The 24,996-nt window shown below is 45.5% G+C and overlaps 1 protein-coding gene across 1 annotated transcript in view; it reads right to left on the bottom strand.

The window, feature by feature from the left end:
- Positions 1 to 20,734, bottom strand: part of LOC117058367 (sodium channel protein type 4 subunit alpha-like) — an 81,889-nt gene extending 61,155 nt beyond the window's left edge. Inside the window, exons 1-3 of the mRNA XM_033169506.1 lie at positions 20,718 to 20,734; positions 3,690 to 4,017; positions 2,147 to 2,265 (exon numbers count right to left, since the gene is read on the bottom strand). Coding sequence (XP_033025397.1) covers positions 2,147 to 2,265; positions 3,690 to 3,959 — 389 coding nt within the window. The 5' untranslated portion in view covers positions 3,960 to 4,017; positions 20,718 to 20,734. The remainder of the gene's footprint in view (positions 1 to 2,146; positions 2,266 to 3,689; positions 4,018 to 20,717) is intronic.
- Positions 20,735 to 24,996: the final 4,262 nt, after the last annotated feature.

The raw sequence follows: 24,996 nt of genomic DNA, 5'->3' as shown, positions 1-24,996 counted from the left end.
TCCTTCTCGGTGGTGGCGCCCACCCTGTGGAACGCCCTCCCATCAGATGTCAAATAAATAAACAACTATCTGACTTTCAGAAGACATCTGAAGGCAGCCCTGTTTAGCGAAGTTTATAAAGTTTGATGTTTTATCGTGTTTTTAATATTCTGTTGGGAGCTGCCCAGAGTGGCTGTGGAAACCCAGCAAGATGGGCAGGGTATAAAAAATAAATTATTATAAAATTATTATTATTATTATTATTATTATTATTATTATTATTATTATTATTATCCATCACACCACCAACACCATGGCCCTGACCTGAATCTTGGGCTGCTTTTTACAGGAAATGTAAGCAGGCAAGAGATCCAGTGACAGCCTCGTCCAGTTTAGTTTCCAGTCCCAGAATTATATTTTCGTCTTTTTAATATTCTGTTGGGAGCCGCCCAGAGTGGCTGGGGAAACCCAGCCAGATGGGCAGGGTATAAATTATTATAATATTGACTGATATCCGCCACCCCCACCCCCACCCCACCCCAAAAACCCCACAGCTCAACTAGTTCTGTCTGGTTCAAGCTGACTTATGCTGGTTAAAGGGCTAGTCAAAGAGAAGAGTTGCAATCTTTATCGGATTATACTCCTGCGTAGCTCTTTGGATCCGATCCCTTGCTTTCCCATGCATCTGCCTAGCACAGCCTCAAAGTGTGACTGTCACAGAGGATCTCTTGCAATGCTGTGGTGGATATAATGATGGCATTCTCGGACGGTTCTCAACCTGGTTAATGCCACCACTGTGGACAAATGGAGGCTGTAAGTTCTTAAAGCAGAACTCCTTGCCAAGACTCTGCTCCTTTGCCGAGGAAGGATGGGATGTGCCAAGGATAAACATTGCTGAATATGACTGCCAAAGAACTGAGCTGGGTAGTTCTGCCAGCCAGCTCAGTCTAAGTGACAGTGTAGAATAATGGGTTAACTCTTCTGTTAAGATTGAAAATATATACGTTTGGGAATATAAACTGAATGGTGGCGGAGGCAGAGAATTCAGTCTCTTGGATTTTCAAATACTGGCAAATGTTATCTGAACTACAGTGGTACCTCGGTTTTCAAACACGAACAACTTGGAACCCGAACGCTGCAAAACCGGAAGTTGGTGTTCTGGTTTTTGAACTCTTTTTCGGAAGCCGAACGTGCTCCGTTTTGCATCCCCCTGTGTTTCTTGTTGTGCTGCTAATTTGCGTCTGCCCCCCCCCAATTGAAATACAAGCCTTCTGTTTCCAATTGCAGTGTTCTGGGGTGATATTTGGAGATTATATTTGGTGCTTTTGTTTTTCCTATTTATTTGTTTTGAGGCTTTTTCAGTTAATTTGTTTTTGTGACTGTGTGGATCCCAGTTCAGCTACTGATTGATTGATTGATTGATTGCGGAAATGGATAAAAGCCCCCCCCCCATCCAAACAATGACTATCATCAATGCAGGTAACAAAAAAATTTAATTTTAATTTTTATCATCTACAATACTGTTTTATTTATTTTACAGTACAGTGCATTGTTTATTGCTTTCATTTTATGGATCAATGATCTCGTAAGATAGTAAAATTCATGTTAAATTCCTGTTTTAGGGGTTGTTTTTAAAAGTCTGGAAAGGATTAATCTGTTTTGCATTACTTTCTATGGGAAAGCACGCCTTGGTTTTGGAACGCTTTGGTTTTGGGACAGACTTCCGGAACGGATTAAGTTTGAGAACCAAGGTACCACTGTAGACATTGTTCAGCTGGTGACAGTGAAGTGCTTGTTTCCACCAAAATTTTTGCAAATGGAAACGGGAGGGCTTTTTTCACAGCTGGAACTGAGCTCCAGCACCTCTCAGGTGGGCACCATTGCCCTTCGAAGACAACAAGGGAGGTGTTCACGGTGGGTTGCGGCACCTCTTTCTCTAGAAAAATAGCACTGGGAAATCGTACGAGGAAAAGGGTGTTTCTCTTCCTCATGTACTACAAGAAAGCAAGGACACTAAATGACACTTTCGCGAAATACTCAGCTGGCCTCTGCCGCTGCAGCTGCCCCCGTCTGGTCCTACAGTAATGACTATGGCATCAGCAAAACCCCACAGCTTCCTCCCAAGTGAAGCCATACCATGCGTGTTCTCAGCGAGTGCAAAGGATATGAATGTATAAGCACTTGGATGGCACCTCTCCGGACAATATTGAAAGGATCCAACATATAGAGAGCAGGGGTGGCACTGAACCGGAAAATGGACTTTCCTTTGTTGAGGAGGATGTATGTCTAAGGAAGGGAGAAACAGACATTGCTATTAACCTCAAGTCATGGCAAGTTCTCTTTCAAAACAACGACTTAGCCTGCAAACTTGTGTTATGTTGGAACCCGAATGAGGACTCGCGGCTCCCCTTGAGCATAATGCGGCGTTTGGAAGCGTCTATGAGACTATGGCCAGCCGGACACGTAACAAAATATGCATATTATATGCCGCACTGTATTTATGCAGCGAAATGTTATAAAAGCATATTTATTTTAATAGTGATATGAATTGTTTATGTGGTGTTTATGGGTACAATAAAGCATACAAGATGCGAGAATTGTTCATAATTTTACCAAAACTGGGGAGAGAACTTGACTTTTGTCAAGATTAAGGGTGAGACAAGAATTGGGGGGGGGGGGGGAATCTGTGTGGGATAAGCACAATATAGATGCTTCTGACTCAGCCCCAGGTTCCTTAGTTTGAGCATCACTATTTGAGTAAACAGGGACGCGGGTGGCTCTGCGGTCTAAACCACAGAGCCTAGGGCTTGCTGATCAGAAGGTTGGCGGTTTGAATCCCCTTGACAGGGTGAGCTCCCGTTGCTCGGTCCCTGCTCCTGCCAACCTAGCAGTTCGAAAGCACGTCAAAGTGCAAGTAGTTAAATAGGTACCGCTCCGGCGGGAAGGTAAACGGCGTTTCCGTGCGCTGCTCTGGTTCGCCAGAAGCGGCTTAGTCATGCTAGCCACATGACCCGGAAGCTGTACGCCGGCTCCCTCGGCCAGTAAAGCGAGATGAGCGCTGCAACCCCAGAGTCGTCCGCTACTGGACCTAACGGTCAGGGGTCCCTTTACCTTTACTTGAGTAAACAGTGAATACTGACCTGTTCTCAGACTGAAGCCTTGCCTCTTTCTCAGCTCAATTGCCTGCTTATCTCCAGGCTTCCAGACCTTATACATTATTATTATTATTATTATTATTATTATTATTATTATTATTATTATTTAAATAGCTATACCACCCTTCATCCAAGGATCACATTCTGATTTCTAGTCATGAGTCACTTTCTGGTTTCTCAGAATATTTCCTAAGGTGCCATCTTTGTTTCCCTCAACACTAGTAAATTGGTGCATTAGTGGATGGGTGAGCCAATATGGACATTTCAAGGGCGATAATTAACCGATAAAAAAAAAGAACACCATAGCTTTTATTGATGTTGTTCTGTATACGAGCATTCAGTCTGAGCCATTCCCAGGTCACCTTCACTGCTCAAGCAACCCAGGACAGCCTCAAAGGACTGATGGTCTATTGGTACAATGCTAGCTCACATTTATTTATTTGTATTTCCTAAAATATTATGCACTGCTTGATTGGGGGAAAAGCAGTAACAACTTCAAAGCAGTGGTTCAGTTATTCGCTTCCCAATAATTCCTACCCAACTCTTCCTGCTTACTTTCTGATCTTTGTAGAATGGGTCCAAGTCTTCCAGAGGCACCCCGATGAGCTCTGGAGGAGGGTCCCCATAAATCATCGGGAGACTTCTCCCTTGCTCCAGGTCACTGCGGGGTTTGGCCTCCTTTTCTTCATCGTGAATCTCCTCATGCTTAGGCTTCAACTTCTCGGCTTCTCGCTCCGCGATCCGCTTCTCTATCTCCTGGAGGGACTCGCGGGTGAACGGGCGCAGGCAATCTGGACCAGGGATGTATGGTGGCGGGGCTGCCATCTTTGCATTCTGCTCCTGGGCCTATTCTGCCTGGTGCCACAGGGCAACGGTGGGGAGGCTGCAAAGACAAGAAGGAGGAGGGGGAAATTTTCATTTTGCACCAGACTGTACTCCACTACAAGCTCATTCATAGGAACGCAGGTGGCGCTGTGGTCTAAACCACTGAGCCTAGGGCTTGCCAATCCGAAGGTCGGTGGTTCGAATCCCAGCTCCTGCCAACCTAGCAGTTCGAAAGCGCGCCAGTGCAAGTAGATAAATAGGTACTGCTACGGTGGGAAGGTAAATGGTGTTTCCGTGCAGTCTGGCTTCCCTCACGGTGTCCCTTTGCGCCAGAAGCAGTTTAGCCATGCTGCCCACATGACCCGGAAAGCTGTCTGTGGACAAACGCCGGCTCCCTTGGCCTGAAAGCGAGATTAGCGCCACAACCCCAGAGTCACCTTCCACTGGACTTAACCATCCAGGGGCCCTTTACCTTACAAGCTCATTCATACATTGACTGGATGCATTCAGACAACTACAGACCCTCCAAGTGTCCCTATTTTCCAGGGGCAGTCCTGGATTTACAGAAGCCATGATGGTTTCTGATTTAATCCTGGAATGTCCCACTTTTCCTTAGGACGTCCCTATATCCATCGGATAAATGTTGAACGGTGTGGAGTTATGCGGTCCCCAAGCTAAGGATAAGCAACTCTACAAACTTAGAAAATACCTGAAGGCAGCCCTGTATAGGGAAGTTTTGTTAATGTTTTATTGTGTTTTTATATGTGTTGGAAGTTGGCCAGAGTGGCTGGGGAAACCCAGTCATATGGGTGGCATGCAAATAATAAAATGATGATGATGGTGATGGTGATGATGATGATGATGATGAAACAGGACGCCCCTATTTTCATTGGAGAAATGTTGATGGGGAAGGTACGCTGCTATGGTGGCGGCAGCTCCCAGTGGGATCCTGCCTCCAATACACAGCCAGGCAGCTTTTGGGCAGCCTCCTGTACTTGGCAGTTTCTCCAGCTGCTGTGGACCATCAGAGAAAGCGTCAGGTTTCAGCAACAAGATGACTCAGGCCATTCCTCCCAAGGAAGAAGAGGAAGAGGCAGGAGGAGGAAGACGCATGTAAGATGGAAACAGGGCTGCGGCTCACCGTCATCAGGGCTGCTCCGGGGCAGCTGGAAAACGGCATTCTAAGCTCCCACAATGCTCCAGGGCACTGGGGCGATTAAAATGGAAGCACTCAGGCCCAGCTGCCCCATGTGGAGGCTCTTGGGCACTCAGCCTGCTGGGGCACTGGAGCCTGGCAGTTGTCCTGCGATGCCAGGTGCAGATTCCAGGCTGGCCGCTGTGCCACTTGTCAGCTGCCCTGGACCCCTATGTACGCCTCTGCCCCCATTCTAGCAGCCAGCCCTTCCTCATTTAAGTCTACGCAAGCAGAGCCTGCCATTTCACACGCTGCAGATGATGAACTATATTTTCTGAGCCGTGGGTTATTAGCAGATCGTTATGGGTTTTGTTTTCTAATTATTGCTGGTTTTTAAAACCAAAACCACCATCTTGGCTTTGGGATAGGTGGAGGTCATTGCAGAGAAAATAAATGCAGCGATATGTCGAGGAGATCTGTAGTTAATGCCAGGGAGGGGAAGGCAGTAATTTTTGGCATGAGAATTAGGGTGTTGCCCAAGTATCTTTAGTATGATCTGAAAAGTATTTTGGAGAGCACAGAAGCATACTGAGCTCGGACACTGCCCTGACCACAGCTAGCATCCAGCTCTGGCCCTCGAATGCCCCATAACAGACTCACACCCATCCCAGGATCAAGAACCGGCAACAACACATGCTGAGAAAATAAAACCATGGGATTTTAAATTACCGGACTATGCAGAGATGGCGGAGCTGACAGCAAAAATAAGAGTTCAATGAGACGGAAATGTTGCTGGAGATTATTTCTGGACTATTTAAGAAAAAATATGTAGTCAAATGAAAATGCAAGCGGGATTTGAAGTATAGGCAACGGAAGGAGAATAAATAAATATTTGTAATATAAATTAGAAAATAAATGGTAGTTATGGCAGCAAAGAAAGGATTACAACAGGAACATCACGGGTGTAAGGGTGGGAAGTCAAAATGTAATAAATTATTATACTGAAAGTGAATTGAACAATTTTAAATTTTGTGGGGGGAAACTAATACAAATTTATTAGAAATTATTAGAAAAAAAGAAAAGAAAAGAAAACCATGGGAGTATTTTATTGGGGGGGGTAGGATTTTGATCATATCCACATTCAGGCATTTGAGATAATGGAATGAATATTTGATCTGGGCCAGCTGGAAAGACTCTGCAAATTCATTATTATGATTGTAACTATTTACTACTACTGCTGCTGCTACTACTACTTTCCTGTGGCATGTGGCTGGCGTCACTTGGGGCCAAACCAGATGTTACTTTAATGACACGATTGCCCATTTAAAATCTGGGGTCACTGGGACTGCAATGCATGGCGTGGAGAGGTTTAACTCTTCCCTCTCCGGCCACAATCCCAACAACATCCCCTCAAGCTGCAATTATCGCCAGAGGGGAAAGCTCCCAGGTCTCTCTCCCCCCCACCCCACCCCATATCATTGCCACACAAGGGATGATTTTATATATTGCTATTAAATGTATTTCTATGTTATGCCATATCCAAAGCTCTGGGCGGCATACATGAAAATGCTTAAAATACGAAAAGAATAGACAGATAAATACAGGTGATGGTTAGCTGATGAATTTGGTGAAGGTGATAGTTAGTTGATGTCTCTGGGTGTGACAAGCTAAGATCTACCCATGAAGGAGGACTTTATATTCGTCTCTTTTCCTCTTGTTTCTTAGATTCTGTAAGGACGTTCAGTGGTTGCTCATGAAGAATCAGCCAAACGCAGACCTTCTAAGCTAAGTTCTTTATTGTGCACCTTATTTACAGTGGAGCAAAAGTTTCAACGTCCATCTCCTCACTCTGCAGAGTCCAGGAATGACTCTTTCCTGTTCTTTGTCCAGCAAAAGAGGCGCAGGATTCTGAACCCCCGCCTCCCCCCTCTACGTCCTTCCTGTCTGCGCCCTCGGAGCGTGGGAACCTGACCCCGTTCCCTGCTATCCCCACAGTGCTGAGGCTCTGCGATCCTCTCAGAGCTCCTGCACTGCCTTCCTGCCTCTGACTCCGGTGCTTCCGGTGCTTGAGGGGGAGGACGAACTGGTAATCAGCTTCTGGGGTTCTCTATACTGCAGACGCTCCCACGATCCTACCAGCCGTGGGGAGGGGGGTTTCCTGACAGATTCATTTGTTACTCTACTGTGATGCATTATGAAAAGTCTTAATAAAATCTTAAAAGAAAGATTAAATACAGTGCAAACTGCTATAACAACAATACAAAACTATTACAGATCCGAGCACTTTTTCTCTTTTTGCCCTGGTGCTTTCCCTGCAAAACAAAAAAACAAAAACCCTACTCTTTACTGCTGAATTGGAGCAAACAGCAATCCATGGGAAACTAGAATTGCCATTTGCTCTGATTCAGTGGTAAAGATCCAAGGTTACCTGGGGAAAGCGGTGGGACTCTCAGAACATGGACCAGGAAAACGTGTACCTGTGCCTAGAAAGCATGGGGCAAAAAAATGAGTGCAGATAAGCCCTAAGGGAGCTTTCAAACTGTTGCAATTTTCAGGTGGGATTCAATCCTATACCAGCAAATTCTGGTTAAACAATTAAAGCCGATTTGGAGCTCTTGAGCAACAAGCCCACTTCCCCAAAGGCTAGCATTTATTTATTTATTGCAACAAGGAAAGTGAAGGGGAAACACAGTGGGAAGTAGGAGATAACACTGGTTTTAGATTATATTATGCTGGTCGGTTCTTATGGCTGTACATGGTTTTATGACAATTTTTGTAACTGATGAGCATTTTATCTTTATAGAACCAGCTTTGTGAGGACAGTTGTTCTGCAGGGGGGGGGCGGGGGGAAACCCTCCTAATTACTATTAATAAAATAATACTCAGCCTGTCTGGCTTTTCCTGGCTGGATGTGAAATGGAGAAAGAGAAAAGTGGGAGGGGAAATGATGTCGACAGTACAGACTGCACCATGGGAGGGTTGTCAATGGGGAAGACCGGAGGGTGGGGACACAGAAATCAAGATGTGAAGGATTTCTGCAGGGGCAGGTGGCATTTGAGTTTAGGAAGCAAGTAAGTACAGGGCAGTTCAGGACATTAACAAAGCACACTCTCTAGGGATTAAGGCTGCAATCCTAACTCTCCTTACCCAAGGGCAAGCCCCACTAAATTCAGTAGGGCTTCCTTTTGAGTAGACCTAGTTAGGATTCTGCTGGAAGTCTCACTGGACTGATTTCTGAGGAAAGACACTTCAGATCACACTGGGAGGCTTCATGTCAATAATGTGACCTGACTTTTGACTTTATTGTGAGGACCGGCAATGCAAGACTAGAATGGGGGACATAGCACTAAATCACAAATTATGCAGGGCCACTGTTATAATTCCATCTCAGCTGACTGTAAAAGAGCAATGTATTGGCAGCGCTAAAGAGTCCTAGTGTAGCCTGGAAGCAAACTGGAGAATCTGTTGCATTTCAGTGTTTCCTGTGTTCCCCATGGCCTTTTTTCAAACTTGATATGCGGCAGGTTTTTCCCAGCTGAAATACAATTATAGCGTATCCAGGGTATATAATCAATGTGCTGTTGAAGCTTTTCTAGGCTACTGTCCTTCTAATTAAAAGCTTCCTCCTTGTTGCTTCTTCCATTTGATGTTCAATGGAGTAGGGCAATAGTAATGAATTTCCCGTTAGTCCTCCCTATGGGCGATAGGAACTGACTAATTAAGACATAATTCATCAGCTATGATGCACTGCACAGAAAGAAAGCAAAAGGGCAGAACCTGCGAGAAGGAAGCTACTAATTCATATTGATGGGGACCTTTAAATAATACTTACTTCTGGATAAACTTTCTAATTTTAGCTTTGACGACAACACAGCTGAACAACTAAGTGATATATAAAATGCTTTGTGAAATCGCCATTTTCCAGCTAATTGTTGGGAAGCAAAGCCTCAGGAGTGCTAAAGGGCTCTAAGCAAACTTAGATCAAAGAGTGCTGGAACATGCCTAACTAGTCTCACTACTGACAACATGCCATTTTTCTCATGATTGTGTTACTACAACTGGGCCACACAGCTAGGAAAAAGTGATAAGGTCGCTATGGCAGAGGGTACTGTTTCCAGTTGGGCTTGAACTTCAGGCACCACACATTTTAAACATTGAGTTAAAAGGTAGCTTGAAAATACAGACCTCTCTCACACCTAAAATTGTCCCTGTAACCCAATGCCACTTGGCTGAGTCCATTTCCTTCTGCGGTTTTGATGGCATACTTTGTTCCTTCAAACTTCCTGATTTGAAACTTGCACAAAGGACCTCCCTCCACTTTCCGGGATTATCTGACGCCCTGAAGGAAGCTGACTTAGCGGCTAGCTGGAGAGAATTTTATCCTGGGAGGTGAAACAAGAGCCCGTATTAAAAGGCCCATCCGGAACAGAGGTTTAAAAAGCAACAGCACAGAGCATAATCCTGCCAGTCTTGAGGCGTCCTAAATTGCAGAGTATATTGTACACAAATGTATACATGGCAGAAGGAAGTTAAAGCAACAGTCCTAAGAATGCTTGAGAAGGAACTCCGAGCTAGTGAAATCCGTGAGATTTATTTCCAAGTAAGTGTGCTTAAGACTGGAGTAGAGCACTTGATGAAAACAGATCTCTTAAAGCTCTATCTTTCATCGCTCCATTTCCCATAACTGCCCAGCAAATATCAGTGCAACAATGACCACACCTCAACTCTTCATCTGGAAGAATAATGCAAAATATTACAAACTTTCTGGAACTTTCTGGTGATTTGTAGACGGATGCATTTGATGTTGGAGTAGAAATGCATGCCCCCCCACCCCACTCCATTTCATACACTTTGTTGTGATTGCAGTCAGTTTACACAACCACTAGTGAAATGCCTGCCATTTTGATGGGCATGTGTTATGGAGAGAATACCTTTAGTTTGTGCGGCTGCCTGATTATCGTCTTCCAAAGCAACTACTCTACTCCAAACTTAAAAATGGTAAGCCTAATGCTGGTGGTCAGCTAAAGAGGTTCAAAGACTCTCTCAAGGCAAATCTTTAAAAATGTAGTATAAACACCGACAACTGAGAAACACTTGACTGCGAGTGCTCCAGTTGGAGAACAGGCTTTTAAAAAGGTGTCATGGGTTTTGAAGATGCTCGAACTCAGGACGAAAGGGAGAAACGTGCTAAGAGGAAGGCACGCTTGGCAAACCCTCACCATGATCAACTCCTGCCCGGAAACCTACTGTGGAAGGACGTGTGGATCCAGAATTGGCCTCCACAGTCACTGACGGACTCCATTTCAAAACCCTGTTTATGGAAGACAATCTTAATCAGCTACAAGTGATTGCCAAAGAAGACCTTTAGGTTGTGATCATCCTTCTAGGGCAGGGCGGGGCTGCATCCCCTTGTGGTGAACCCTCTGGGGACCACGTGGCCATGGTCCATGGTGGGTGGGGCCGAAACCAAAGTGTGTGGGGGGTCACCCTCTCTCTCTCTCTCTCTCTCTCTCTCTCTCTCACACACACACACAGCCATGTAAAAATGCACACACACGTACAACATCCCATTCCCTGCATACATTGTAGGGACTTCCATACACAGAAACACGTGGGGTTCATCCACACTTTTGCTTGTCCATGCCTAGAAAGCACAGGGATACCTTGGTACTCGGACAGCTTGCCTCCCAAACAAATCGGCTCCAGAACGCCGCAAAACCGGAAGTAAGTGTTCCAGTTTGCGAATGTTTTTCAGAAGCTGAATGTCTGATGTGGCTTCCGCTTGCGTGCAGGAAGCTCCTGTAGCCAATCAGAAGCTGCGACTTGGTTTCTGAACGGTTTCGGGAGTCGAAGGGACTCCCGGAACGGATTAGGTTTGAGAACCAAGCAACCACTGTAAGCATTTTTTTTGCTGGTCCCACACTTTCTCGGAACGCATCTGATCGGTTTTGCCTTTCCCCTCCACTCCCCCACCCCCAAAAAAACACTCTTTAGCACTAAATCAGAACAAACGGCAATCTGCAGAAAACCCGATTGCCCTTTGTTCTGATTCTGTGTGGATAAGTCCTATATGATCATACACAGTCAGTGGAGAACGAATCACCAACCATTTAGCTGCCTAGCGATTACTAGCGATTGCTAGGCTTAGGGAAGGAGGGGGGGAAGGTGCCCCCCTTGGGCCCTATGCCTTGTGTGGGGGAAATGGTTGCATGGCCCTAAATCCACCTCTGCATAGGGATGAGGCAGTTCTCTACAGTTTGACAGCAGTTTGATATGCAGACATTAGCATATGCTAATATATATTATAGTGGTACCTTGGTTCCCAAACGCCTTTGTACTCAAAACAACTTGGAACCCAAACACTGCAAACCCAGAAATAAGTGTTCTGAATTGACATTGCTTGTAGGGTTAAAATAAGTTTTGTAATGGGTAATTTATAAATTATTGCCAAGAGAATTAAGAATAGATGTACTGTATTGGAAATTTGAGTTTATAGCAATAACTATAGTAACAAAATGCATAATTAGAAAGACTTTAGAAAACCATCAGTTGAGGTTGAACAAGTCTCAGGCTGTGATAGCCAAAAAAATCGAAATGATGTTTAAAAGGATGTTATGCTGCAAAATATGTGTAAAAACTAATAACAAATTATTTATATATAAAAAAGAAAGAAAGAAGTGTTCTGCTTTGCAAACTTTTTTGGAAGCCGAACATGCTCCGTTCTGAGTGCCACACTTCCGATTTGAGTGTTACACTAAGGTCTGTCTGTTTTTTGGTATTTATTTTGCATTTTTGTTTTTGCGGCTTTTTTGTTTTGTTTTTGTGACTGTGTGGAACCCAGTTCAGCTACTGATTGATTGACTGATTGATTGTGTGACTGCAGTACATTGTTTATTGCTTTCATTTTATGGACCAATAGTCTTGTTGGACAGTAAAATTCATGTTAAAATTGCTGTTTTAGGGGTTGTTTTTAAAAGCCTGGAACGGATTAATCCATTTTGCATTACTTTCTATGGGAAAGTGCGCCTTGGTTTTGGAACGCTTTGCTTTTGGAGTGGGCTTCCGGAACGGAATAAGTTTGAGAATCAAGGTACCGCTGTATCTCAATTTTAAGGAAAACTGCATGTCAGGGGTCGGACTCTAGGGGGCGAGATGGAGGAGGAATGGTGGACATCACCCCTCCCCACTTCTCCTGATGCTGCAGGAGACAGCCTTGAATTACAGCAGGACTTTGAGGAAAGTCACAGCTCAGAGAGAGAGACAAACAGAAAAGTTGCGAAGTGTTAGAAGATTGGGGGGGGGGGATTTTTTTGCAGCAGGGCAGCCAGATGACACGTTGTCACTGGAACGTATTTCTGACCCCCCCTTCTCCCAGAACGGGCCGTTTGTTAAGTGTACAGGAAGAAAGGACTCAAAGACATTTGACCACGGATGGCCACCAGAAGCTGTTGCTAAGAAGGAGGGAGGAAGAGCCCAGTTTGGAGCAACGCCATTGTTGAGGCTTGTTTTATTCTTTTCTTTCTCGCTATTAGGATTGAATAAAGCTCATTAAAAAAAAGGACTCTACCTTGCTTTCTCTGCTCTTGCTGCAACCGGGGGGGGGGGGGGGAGGTAGCTTTCCCGAAGCCTTGACACTGCAATAGAAATGATTTGAACCAGCCTTCCCCCAACCTGGTGCCCTAGAGAGTTTTGGACCACAGTTCAAATAATCCTAGGATGTTGGGACTCGTGGGAATTGCATTCCAAAACAACTAGAGGTATCCATACTGCAGGAGGCTGTTTCTAAACAGGCAGGGCTAGAACTAGCGTGGCCACATACACATTGCCCCCCGCCCCTGAAAAAGGGCATAGGTTTGAACAGCATTTCCACATGGTAATATATGTGTGTGACTTTAGTAATGACTTTAATTTCACTAGAAATACAACGAATCTCACAATAGTGAGGAAGACTATGGCCAGATGATGATGATGATGATGATGATGATAATAATAATAATAATAATAATAATAATAATAATAATAATAATAATAGTTTATTATTTATACCCATCTGGCTGAGCTTCCCCACTCTGGGCGGCTTCCAAAAAAAGATTAAAAACACAATAAAACATCAAACATTAAAAACTTCCCTAAACAGGGCTGCCTTCAGATGTCTTCTAAACGTCAGATAGTTGTTTATTTCCTTGACATCTGATGGGAGGGCATTCCACAGGGTGGGCATCACTACTGAGAAGGCTCTCTGCCTGGTTCCCTGTTACCTCACTTCTTGCAGTGAGGGAACCACCAGAAGGCCCTCGGAGCTGGACCTCGGTGTCCGGGTTGAACGATGGGGGTGGAGACGCTCCTTCAGGTATACAGGTATAGATGACCTAAGACAGGCTTCCTCAACCTTGGCCCTCCAGATGTTTTGAGACTACAATTCCTATCATCCCTGACCACTGGTCCTGCTAGCTAGGGTTCATGGGAGTTGTAGGCCAAAACCATCTGGAGGGCTGAGGTTGAGGAAGCCTGACCTAAGATACTGTTTATGCAGAGGGCCAGAGCCGGGGTGAAGTGGTGGAGAAGTCATACTGGACATACTGGCAGAGCTAATCTGCCATGCTCGCCGGTGTGCCTGCACCGCACTGACCTTCCTGCTGCCGCCCATTCCCAGCTCTGAGTAAGCAGCAATGACCTCACCGCCAAGAAGCCAGCATTGCAGTCGCACCCTGTGGGGCAGGCCACGTCTAGACCCATGCACAGGGGTGGTCTATCCTGTTTTGCCGCCTGAGGCAAAACGGAAAGGTGCTGTCGCTGCCCCATCAAAGCCTCATTTACTGGGGTTACGGAGCTGCGGCAGCTTCTGCCGAGACATTCCAACAGTTACGCAAGATCAGGCCCCAAGCTGCCGCTGCTGCCGCCGGATGACCCCCGTGGTGGCCAGGATGGGACACTCCATCCAATTCTACCGCTCAAGGCAGTTGCTTCACTCTGCCTCATGGGCAGGCCGGCCCTACGTACTGGCTCAATCTGCTGCCCTTGTGCTGGTGCACAACTTCAAGGCCGCTGATCTCTCCGCTTATGATTCTTTTATCCGAAATCCAGACTTGGGCCAAACAGCCCTTGAAACAGAGCACTCCTTCTAATAGAGAAATTCTCCTCTGTAATTCAGGACAGGGGGCCACCCTCCCTTCCTACCAGGAACTAAAAAGCGTAAAAGGACAGCTAAATATATATATACGGAGCTGCCTTGTACTGCATCAGACCACCGATCGCATCTAGCTCATTCCTGCCGCCTCCAACTCCTCTGCCATTTTTAAATTTTATGTCCCCCGTTTTTAATGCTGCTCTGCCATCTGCTGTTTTAGATTTTGTTGCTGTCAATTTTGTCCTGTGCATTGTATTACTTTTGCTGCATTGTTAATTGGATTTGTACTTTCATTGTAAACGCACCCTGGGGAAGTGGCTTTGAGTGGCAGGGTCTGAACTACTACCCAATAAATAAGCTAACTCTTACGTCTTTTCAAATTTGTGAGCGGCCAGGATTGAAGCTGGGGCGTTCTTCACGCTGGCAGGTCATCTGCCACTGAGTGAGGTCTCCCTCTCAACGCTTTGCCATTTCTGAATCAACGGTCAGTGAAACAAAAGGAGCATTACTAGAAATAGGGATGGGAGACTCTGTCAAGTTTGGTTCTTCTCAGTTTCTCATTTCTCCCCCAGTTCTCCACATTTCCTCATCAGCTTGCAATTTCTTATTATAAGTCCTCGTGAAAACTCTCACTAACACTTTAGCGAGAATTTCTCCTAAAATGCACATTTTTGTTTGTATGTAATTTTGTGTAAAACACACATTTTTGCAAAGCAGTTTTGTCTAATATAATGCATTTTTGCAGACTAAAAGGTTTTTTATGGGCGCTTTAGCAAATGCATCTTTGGGTTACTTGGCTGAGGAACATCCCTGCAAAATTTGAATAAATGCTGATTTCAAAAGCTGGCGGTGTTTCAATATTTATTCCATTCATTTAAAAAACTATTTAATTAAAAAAACAACGCAACGTTCTATTTAATTAAAAAAACAACGCAAAAACCTTGTGAACTCAAGGCAGCTAAGAATATTAAAATGTTTTAAAAGTATACAAAATATATATAAAAACAACAAAAATCAAAATGAAACAGGATTCGACATACTGGCGGTTGCCCCAAGACCTGCCCCCCCCCCAAAAAAAACTACTGGTATGTACATCTTCAGAAAACATGAAATTCATCATCAATACAAAGTGCAGAAATGGCCACAGACTGTTTTTTAAGGACCTTAACTGCACATTATGTCACCAACATGATTAAAAATCATGTCACTGGTTTGTTTGTTTTTTTGTTTTTTGTTTTTAATAATGCTAGGTAAGGGAGGGCAATTGCTATCAAGATTACAGCATGTGGGGAGGTCAGGGGAAGGCTTAAACCTCCCCATGGTATTCCCTCACCATGTGCTCCTGTTAGTAGTAAGAAAAAGCTCCCATGGGCACTGATGGGAGGCTTTTTGCTGGGATTTCCCCCCCCCCCCCCAATGCTAAATGCTGCAGGGGTTGGCTCTGTTTTCCAGAGAAACATATCTTGCTAATGTTAGAAACACTGGACTCAATGGACCTTTGGCCTGATCCAAGTTCATTATCATGAAACTCCAGAAGAGTCTCTTCCCAAGAATGCCAACCGGGTAAAAAGCTGCCCCCGAAAGCAAATGAGACACAGTGATGGCTACCGGTATGTTGTTCTCACATTTTTGCAAATAGAAGCCATGTTGGGAGGGGGGACCACAATGCATCATGTCAGCCTTGTACCCAGATATGGTAAGGTTTGTGTACAACTGGGCCTTTAAATGTGGCTTGAAGGAGTAGAGGGGGCAGAGGAGTTAATAATACTCCTGTAATAGACTTAGCCAGAGAGAGGTAACTTTGAAAGCAGATATCTGCATCAGAGGGCACACACAAGCACTCTGAAAATCTTGTTTACAAATGCAATTTTGATGGTAGGAGACTGCAGTCCTAGACTTACCCAGGAGCAAGCCCTTCTGAACTCAATGGGAATTACTTCCGAGTAGACCTGGATAGGACTGCACCATTCATATATTACATGAATTCATATTAGACCCTTCCTTGTTTTCGAGATTGCATGGTCAGTGGAAGCCTTCCCCGGCCCTCAGTTATCTATTCCAAAATCAACTGGTGAATTAAGTGCCTTTCACACACAAAGATGGGTAAATCATTTCTTGCAGCTGTAACATTGACTAAAATATTGTTGCCCACCCTCCCAATCTCAAACCAGTGCAAGACTCAGGGGCTTCCAGGCGCTAATGCAATGTTCGATTTCCTCCAAATAAGGGACAGCATAGTAGACCTTGGTGTCTTAGGATATGTGGTTTATTTACACATATCTACAACCTGAGCCTACAACGGAGGGGCTCACACCATCAACACCCCAGAAGGTCTTGGATTCTCCCATTGTCACTGCCTTGGATTCCAGCAGAAATCAAGCATGGCTCTCCATCTCTGGCTGCTCACTTCAGCCTGTATCTGGCCTAGCTCACACAAAACTCTAGTTATTTCCCGCTTGGATTACTGCAATGCACTCTATGTGGGGCTAACTTTGAAGGTGACTTGGAAACTACAACTAATCCAGAATGTGGCAGCTAGACTGGTAGACTGGAAGCGGCTGCTGAGACCATATAACACCAGTCCTGAAAGACCTACATGGGCTCCCAGTACAGTGGTACCTCAGGTTACAAACACTTTGGGTTACAGAGTCTGCTAACCCAGAAGTAGTACCTCGGGTTAAGAACTTTACCTCAGAATAGAACAGAAATCATATGACGGTGGCACAGCGGCAGCGGGAGGCCCCATTAACTAAAGTGGTATCTCTGGTTAAGAACGGACTTCCGGAACAAATTACGTTTGTAACCAGAGGTACCACTGTACGTTTCTGAGCACAATTCAAAGTGTTGGTGCTGAGCTTTAAAGTCCTAAACGGCCTCGGCCCACTAGACCTGAAGGATTGTCTCCACCCCCATCGTTCAGCCTGGACACTGAGGTCCAGCTCCGAGGGCCTCCTGGCTGTTCCCTCACTGCGAGAAGTGAGGTTACAGGGAACCAAGCAGAGGGCCTTCTCGGTAGTGGCGCCCGCCCTGTGGAACGCCCTCCCATCAGATGTCAAGGAAATAAACAACTGTCTGACTTTTAGAAGACATCTGAAGGCAGTCCTGTTTAGGGAAGTTTTTAATGTCTGATGTTTTATTGTATTTTTAATATTTTTTTGGAAGCTGCCCAGAATGGCTGGGGAAACCCAACCAGATGGGTGGGGGTATAAATAATAAATTTATTATTATTATTATTAGTAGTAGTATTTGCTTCTCATTACCCACCAAGTGAAGAAGGGGATCCACCCATTTGCCCTGTGGCACAGAACCACTTCCTTATAATAAGGACCCATGTTGCTTAGGGGCCATGGCTAACTCAACAATGGGATCCTCTGTTAGATTTTAACACTTACTGAATCCAGGAATTAGAATGGAACCAGGCACCATACAGCCTAACCTCCACCGTCACCACCACACACAAAAAACCCTCACAATACCATACATGTCATTTGGAAAAAGGCATCTCCTGCTTTCTGTCATGCAGTTGCAATGCCTGTAGGCCACAGAGCGGGTGAGGGGAGACATTCTGGACAGATTAATTGTGAAATTACTGCTGTCAAGGGCCCCACGTTATAGCCAGAAAACTGCAATACCTTCTGAACTGTAAAAGCAAGCTCTCTGGACATATGTATAAATTAAACTGGTTTAATGGTCATTCACTGCCCTTTAGGAAGCCACGGGAACCCCACTGGAAATTGCTACTTGGAAGCCACAGTTCTGTGAGAAGCCTAGAGATCTCCAGCAGATTCATTTCAATGCTCTCTGCATGGGGCTACTAGCCTTGAAGTCCGTCCAGAAACGACAGCTAATAGAAAACACTGCCACTAGAGTTCTGCAAACCAGTCTTTTGTTCGCATAAGTGGTATGTGCATTAATTAAAGAAATGGTATCTTAGCACAGGCATAGGCAAACTCCGGCCCTCCAGATCTTTGGGACTACAATTCCCATCATCCCTGGCTAACAGGACCAGTGGTCAGGGATGATGGGAATTGTAGTCCCAAACATCTGGAGGGCCGGAGTTTGCCTATGCCTGGTCTTAGCAGATGCTCCCGTCAGAAGTGCCTCTCCCCATATTAGCCATCCTGGACATCGACTGGGAAGAGTTCCTTGCTGCAACATCATCAACGAATATAGCTTGTTGGGTTGGGATGCAAGACGGCCGTCTTGGTGAGTATACCAGATTCTGGGATTCTCTCCCCCTACAGGTGTGGACAGAAATGTTGGCCTTGCATCGTCTAGTCAAAACCCACCTTTCTCCCAGGCTTTTGGAGGAATTGTTTCGTTTACTCTGGGGTTTTAGGCTATTATTCACGGTTGTCTTGTTAATTTTTTTTATAAATTTGATGTTAACCACCTTCAGTTTTCGCTGTTGTATTGCTCTACTGAATGTTTCACTATATTGTTCTATTATTGTTAGAAACTTCTTTCAAACCTCTGATGAGGTTTTTAAGCAGAGGCTGGACGGTCATCTGTCACGGATTTATTTAGCGGAGATTCCTGCCTCGTAGGGGGTTGGGCTAGATGACCCTCAGGGTCCCTTCCAACTCTATGATTCTATGAAAAAGCAGTTTATAAATTCTATAAATAAAACAACAAACAACAACAACATCCTTCATCACACTAAAGTTCCCATGGATCTTTGAAAAAAGCCATGCCAACTGAAGTGGTATATGCCTTACATAAGCTCATACAGTTAATAGGTCCATATATTGTACCTCCAGCTGCTTTGCTAAATATACATCATAAGGAGCAGCGCATTATCTGACCTGTGGCTTGCTGCACTTAGAACCAATTTCCGTGCCTTTGCTGAGCCCTAAAATGTGCTAAGAAAAAAAACAAGTGCCTCTGACCATGCACAGAGTGCCCTTCCTACAGACAACCTCAATGAGCCTCTAACAACCTGGGGTTAGAATGACAAGAAAGTGGAAATATGCGACTTCGGCCCTGGTACCCCTTATTTCCAAAAGTAAGGATTGCACCTGATGTCGGAAACATCTTGCATACACCCAGAAGCTAACTTTCTTTTATTTTTGTGAGACTCGCAAGTCTGAAAGGAAGCTCCCATGGGCCAACAAGCACAGCCTTGTCCCGTGAAAACAACAACGCACTTTTCATCACAAACTCAAGATCTGGCATTACAGGAACGTTCAAACATGTTTTCTCTTTCCTCTCTCTCTCTCCTGCCCCTGCATTTTGCTGAGAGATCTTGCATCAGTGTCTCAACTTCAAATGCAGTGTGTCCTTGCTTGGTGCATCATGGAGTCTAGCCCTTGGGCGACACATCGAAACCGTATCCCTCCTCCATCGATGAGCCAAAGGGGAGGGTTGGCGGCAGAAAATAGGCCCACCATTCTACTTTAAGCTCTTAAGACGTTCTGAGCAAACAGGCAAAACAGCGAGACGTCAGGTCTGCCAAGCAATTTGGGAATATTGGTGCGAAAAAGGCGAACGAACCGATATTCTTGAGTCAGAAAACTCATTTTCAGCTTCTGATCACGTTCAATTGTATTATTTTCAAAACCAGGACTTTTACAGTCCCATAAACTGTTTCTGGTGACGGAACCCAACGCTGGAGCATGTGCAAAGTAAACGACATAGAGAAGGGTGCCTCTGAGCATAGGCAAAGCGCCTTTCCCTACCTATTGCTCAAGAAATCACTGCCAGGGCACACATTATCAAGGATCGGGGGGGTGGGGGGAGAGAGAGAAAGACTTCCAGGGCAAACGGCTTGAATTCCGGCCCATCTCCAAATGTCTCGGGCAGTGAATTGCCGCAAGCGGTATCCAGCTTTCAGGGTTAAGCGTCTCTGACATTGCCCTAGCAAGAAGTGGCTAAGAGCCCTGTGTGCGGCCTGGGTTTATATTTAGAGTGATAGTTGAAGACGGCAAGAGCTGGGCACATTTCTGGTGCGAAAAGCCAAGATTCTAGTCATCCTCTGGAGCTTGGAGAAGATGGTGTCAGCCAGCCATCTCGCCTTACAGCCCTGCCGCTCTCACAAGCCATTAGCAGCTTCTCACAGGCTGGTGCCACTTAAATCTTGGTCGCACCATTCCTCCTGTCAGCTTTGTTATGGCCCCCTGTGTACACCACCCACCCACCCACAACAACTCCCCGCAGCAGTGTCCGCCACCCCGACCCACCCTGTTTTTCTTTCTTTCTTTCTTTCTAATATGGCTGAAGGAAGCTGGTGCTTATCTGGTTTAAGGGGAAAGCGGGAAAAGGAAGCCACAGCCAAACAGTGTTTTAGCCAAAGATGTCACAACAGCAGCAGCAGCAGCAGCAACAGCACATACTCTCCATGGGCCAGTCAAAAAGCCAGGCAAGAATATCAGCCACGCAAAAGAGAAGGTGGAGGTCAAGCCGCTCTTGAGAGAAAGAGCACAAGGCATTTCCGAGGCGCAAAAGCTCTGCAAGGCACCAGCTTTGGGGTAGGTGGGGGTTTCCGTCGCCTACTTACTGTTCAATGGAGTGAGCAATATCCCAAAGAAAAAGTCTTTTCCCCCGCTCCCTCAGACTTGCCCGCAAGTGGGAGCTTTCAGGCCGAGCTGCTGCCTGTTGGCAGAACAGCTGCTGTTCCCTTCAAATGGTCATGCGTGAAACCTGAGGACCGGAGGGTTCTTCAGGTAGCATCGTCCTCTCTCGGCTTTGGCACTCGCCCTTCTGGGCAGCTGGTCAAGTATCAGATGGGTTCCTGCAACCCTGCAGCTCCATCTCGTAGTGCCGGCCGATGGTACAGCCACCCGAGGATTCGCACAAAGGGAATGCCGAGATTACATTCTCCGCGCTCGGAGGAGCGGCAAGACTTCACCCTCCCCAGAATAATATGTACCCTGCAATTTCTCTCTCTCTTATACCACATGTCAGGATTGTCTTATGTGCTCAGGGGCTACACTATTCCCCAGAGGTGTGTCCATTCTGGTCTTCTGCAAGCAGCATGAAGAGGGATTTCAACAATAGCTCCGGGACATGCACATTAATTTTATATCCTTCGTTACAATTCCACAATCCCATCCCAGACCCTCGTGTGTCCCTGTTTTCCAGGGACAGCCCGATTTACAGAAGCCGTCCACGTTTTCAATAAATTTGATCCTGGAATGTCCCACTTTTCCTTAAAGGTAAAGGTAAAGGGACCCCTGACCATTAGGTCCTGTCGCGAACGACTCTGGGTTGCGGCACTCATCTCGCTTTATTGGCTGAGGGAGCCAGCGTACAGCTTCCAGGTCATGTGGCCAGCATGACTAAGCCGCTTCTGGCGAACCAGAGCAGCGCACTTTCCTTAGGGGTCCCTATTTTCATCGGAGAAATGTTGGAGGGTATGGATTTATGCGACCCCCGAGCTGAGGAGATAAATAACTATGCAACCTTTAGAAGACATCTGAAGACAGCCTTGTACGGGGAAGTTTTTTTATCCCCCACCCCAAACCCCATCCCTGTGGGCAAGATTCTAATACATATTCACCCAGAGGCTCTGGGTGAATATGTATTAGAATCTTGCCCACACAGAGGCAAAATAAAGCCCATTGAACATAGCTCCCTTTTCCCCTGGCTATCGGCACTTTTAATTGCTTATCTCCTTGTTCATGGCATTCCTGAAGAGGCCTATTAATTAGGTTCCTATTTCCTGCCAGTGGACTATTTAACGACTTGTTTCCTTATTGAAGTCCTACCTAGCACTCATTAAATTGGATAGATAGAAAGATGGATGGCTGGGCCTGTAGCCAAGAAGCACAAGCCACTGTAAACATACAAACAAACAAAAAATAGGGGGGGGGCAGGGAGAAAACAATTAAGCAAAAGGCCACCAGCTAGAGAAGCCTCAATAGAAATTTGCCAGGCCACACTGCTGCAGGTACAGAACTAGCTCCCTCCTGCCATATTAACCCACAGGAAGGAAGGTCCAACCTAGGCCCAGAATCTCCAGCTGAAAAAACCTTGGGCAGATCGACAGCATGCATTTGAAACAGGTATCTTCAATCTTTTCAGATCCAGGACCCCACTTTCTTAATCTTTTACCATATACCTGCATGGTGGTACTGCTCCTGTCGCGATCCACCCTGGACCAGGCCGCATTCCACTAGGCCACTATGTCCAATGCACATTTAAAGCACATGACACACCCCAAAGAATCCTGGGAACTGTAGTTCCCTCTCACAGAACTACAACCCCAGCATCCTTAGCAAACTACAGTTCCCAGGATTTTTCGTTGGGGTGGGGTGTTGAGAGGGGCGGTCATGTGCTTTAAGTGTGAGTTGGTCCACTTTAAATATATCGCCATTTTCTTTATTGTAATCTTTGTGTTCACGTGACTGTTCAAAGTGCTTCCTTGTCTTGGAGCTGTTTGTCCAACTAGTTTGTCCGATTTCATGTTGTCTGATTTCATGTGTGTGTGTGTGTCCCCAGGCCGGTACCCACAAGCAGTGAGAAAAGGGGCTAGCTTTATGTTGCAGCCTCATGACACCCACCCACCTACCTGTGTGTTCTTTCAACCTGTAGAAATCATCTGAACTCCCCCAGAATGTGGACTCACTGGCTTTTCAGATCCCAAGGCTAGTTCCTTGACAGAACATAGTTTTCCAGGGCAGAGCAGTAAAACTGCCTGGCTGGCGACTCTACAGTTAACAAGCACCTAGGATCATGTTTCCTTGTGAGTTGCTTCAGCCCACCATTTATCACTTACTCTCAAAAATAGAAATTAGAATGAAGCATGTGGCTCACAGAGAAAGGGATCTGCTGCCCCAATCAAATTCAAAGTGTGTGTGCCTTCCCTCCATTGCTGTATTTCTTTTTTCTTTTTTTAAAGCACAACAGCAAGCTGACATGGGGAATCCTTTCATAAGTCTCCAACCCCCTTGCCTTGTTTGGTCTTGTATCTCAAGGCTCAAATAAGGATTCTGCACATTTTCTACACAACAAAAAGTAACTGTCCCCCATTCAACTTTTTCTGGTGCTCAGGGAAGAAAAAAACATGTACAATTAAATGTGGGTTCTTCCGTGTCTTAGCAATCAATGCTTGTTCTCTGGCCCCTGCTAACTTTAGGTAATTGTCTTTTTTTTAATGTTATTCAAGAGTACCTCAACCCAAGTGTATTTGTGCCTATCAGAAGGTCGGCAGTTCAAATCCCCGCGACGGAGTGAGCTCCCGTTGCTCAGTCCCAGTTCCTGCCCACCTAGCAGTTCGAAAGCACGTCAAGTGCAAGTAGATAAATAGGTACTCCGGGGAAGGCAAACAGCGTTTCCGTGCGATGCTCTGGTTCTCCAGAAGCGGCTTAGTCATGCTGGCCACATGAACCAGGAGCTGTACACCAGCTCCCGGCCAATAAAGTGAGATGAGCACCACAACCCCAGAGTTGTCTGCACTGGACCTAATGGTCAGGGGTCCCCTTACCTTTACCTTACGACCTCCCAAGTCCATGTTATATATATCTTGTGATGTGGCCGACAAATATCATGCTTAAATAACAGTCTTTAAGGCTCTTTGAATAAGTGACAGGCATGCCTAAATCTCATGTAGGGTTGCCATGTTTCAAAAAGTAAAAACCACATCACCCCGAAAGCTTATTTTAGACAAACCCCGAATTGCAATTTTTTTCGATTGACTTTCCTAAGATGCAGGAAAAAGCTTTGCATTTCGGAAATCCCCCCCCCCCATGTTAATTCTGCCTTTGAAATCCCAATAATGCCTGGGGAAAGTCAGCATTTTCAAGTCAAATGCCTGAATGTTGGGATTGTGTTTTTTAAAAAAGACAGCAGACTAGCAGCAGGTCTGCTTTCCTCATGTTCAGAGGCACTCTTTATTCCTTCGCCAGCCAAGAACCAAATTTAAGCCCTGATCTAGTGGCCAACTTACCTTGACCTCTCAGGTGCACTCAAATCCCCAGTGATCACATTCACCAAAACTTGAAGATACAAGGGGGGGGCCTCCTGGAGAGTTAACTAGACGCTACTTCAGATCAGCTGAAATCAATCTGTTTCCCCGTTTCCACAGGCTGTTTCTCAGAGGCAATGCTTCTGTTTGTACTGCAGCTATATCCAATATCAGTGGCCAGTCTAGGGACATGGGGTCACAGTGCCATCCTCAGGCACTCCAGAGGTTTACCAAATGCTTCATTGCTGTGGTCTCTTCCCCCACTGCTTTCTCGGGTCTGCCATTTCACTTACTTTCTGCACTGCAGAATAAACTTTGAAGTTCATGCTAAGGCAGGCATGTCCAAAGTCCGTTTTGGGGGCCTAATCGGCCTGCTGGTCGGTTTAATCTGGCCCCTGTGGCAGTTTATTTCCTGAGGTAAAATCCCCCCAAAAAGCTCAACAACATCAATCCTAAAAAAAAGCCCAACAACCTTGAGGTAAAATTGTAAAAAAACAAAAACTCAACAACTCAATCCTATGGTTGGCCCTCACACATGTTCACTTCATCAAATCTGGCCCTCTAAAAGGAAGGCTGAGAATCTCATTTTGCCCTCTTCATCAAACTGCAAATCCAAGGCTTCTTGGATATGGAGGGCAGTCTAACTGGTGCACATACAGATGTCATATGCTTTTATGCTTGACATTAGCACCAGTATATTTGAAATATGTTTAATTAAGCTGCAAAGGAATTCCTGAGCTTGTTGTTGTTTAGTCATTTAGTCATGTCCGACTCTTTGTGACCCCATGGACCAGAGCACGCCAGGCACTCCTGTCTTCCACTGCCTCCCACAGTTTGGTCAGACTCATGTTGGTAGCTTCGAGACACTGTC

Source organism: Lacerta agilis, chromosome 14, assembly GCF_009819535.1.
Source record: "Lacerta agilis isolate rLacAgi1 chromosome 14, rLacAgi1.pri, whole genome shotgun sequence".
NCBI lineage: Eukaryota > Metazoa > Chordata > Lepidosauria > Squamata > Lacertidae > Lacerta > Lacerta agilis.
This window is presented reverse-complemented; position numbering and strand designations above follow the sequence as displayed.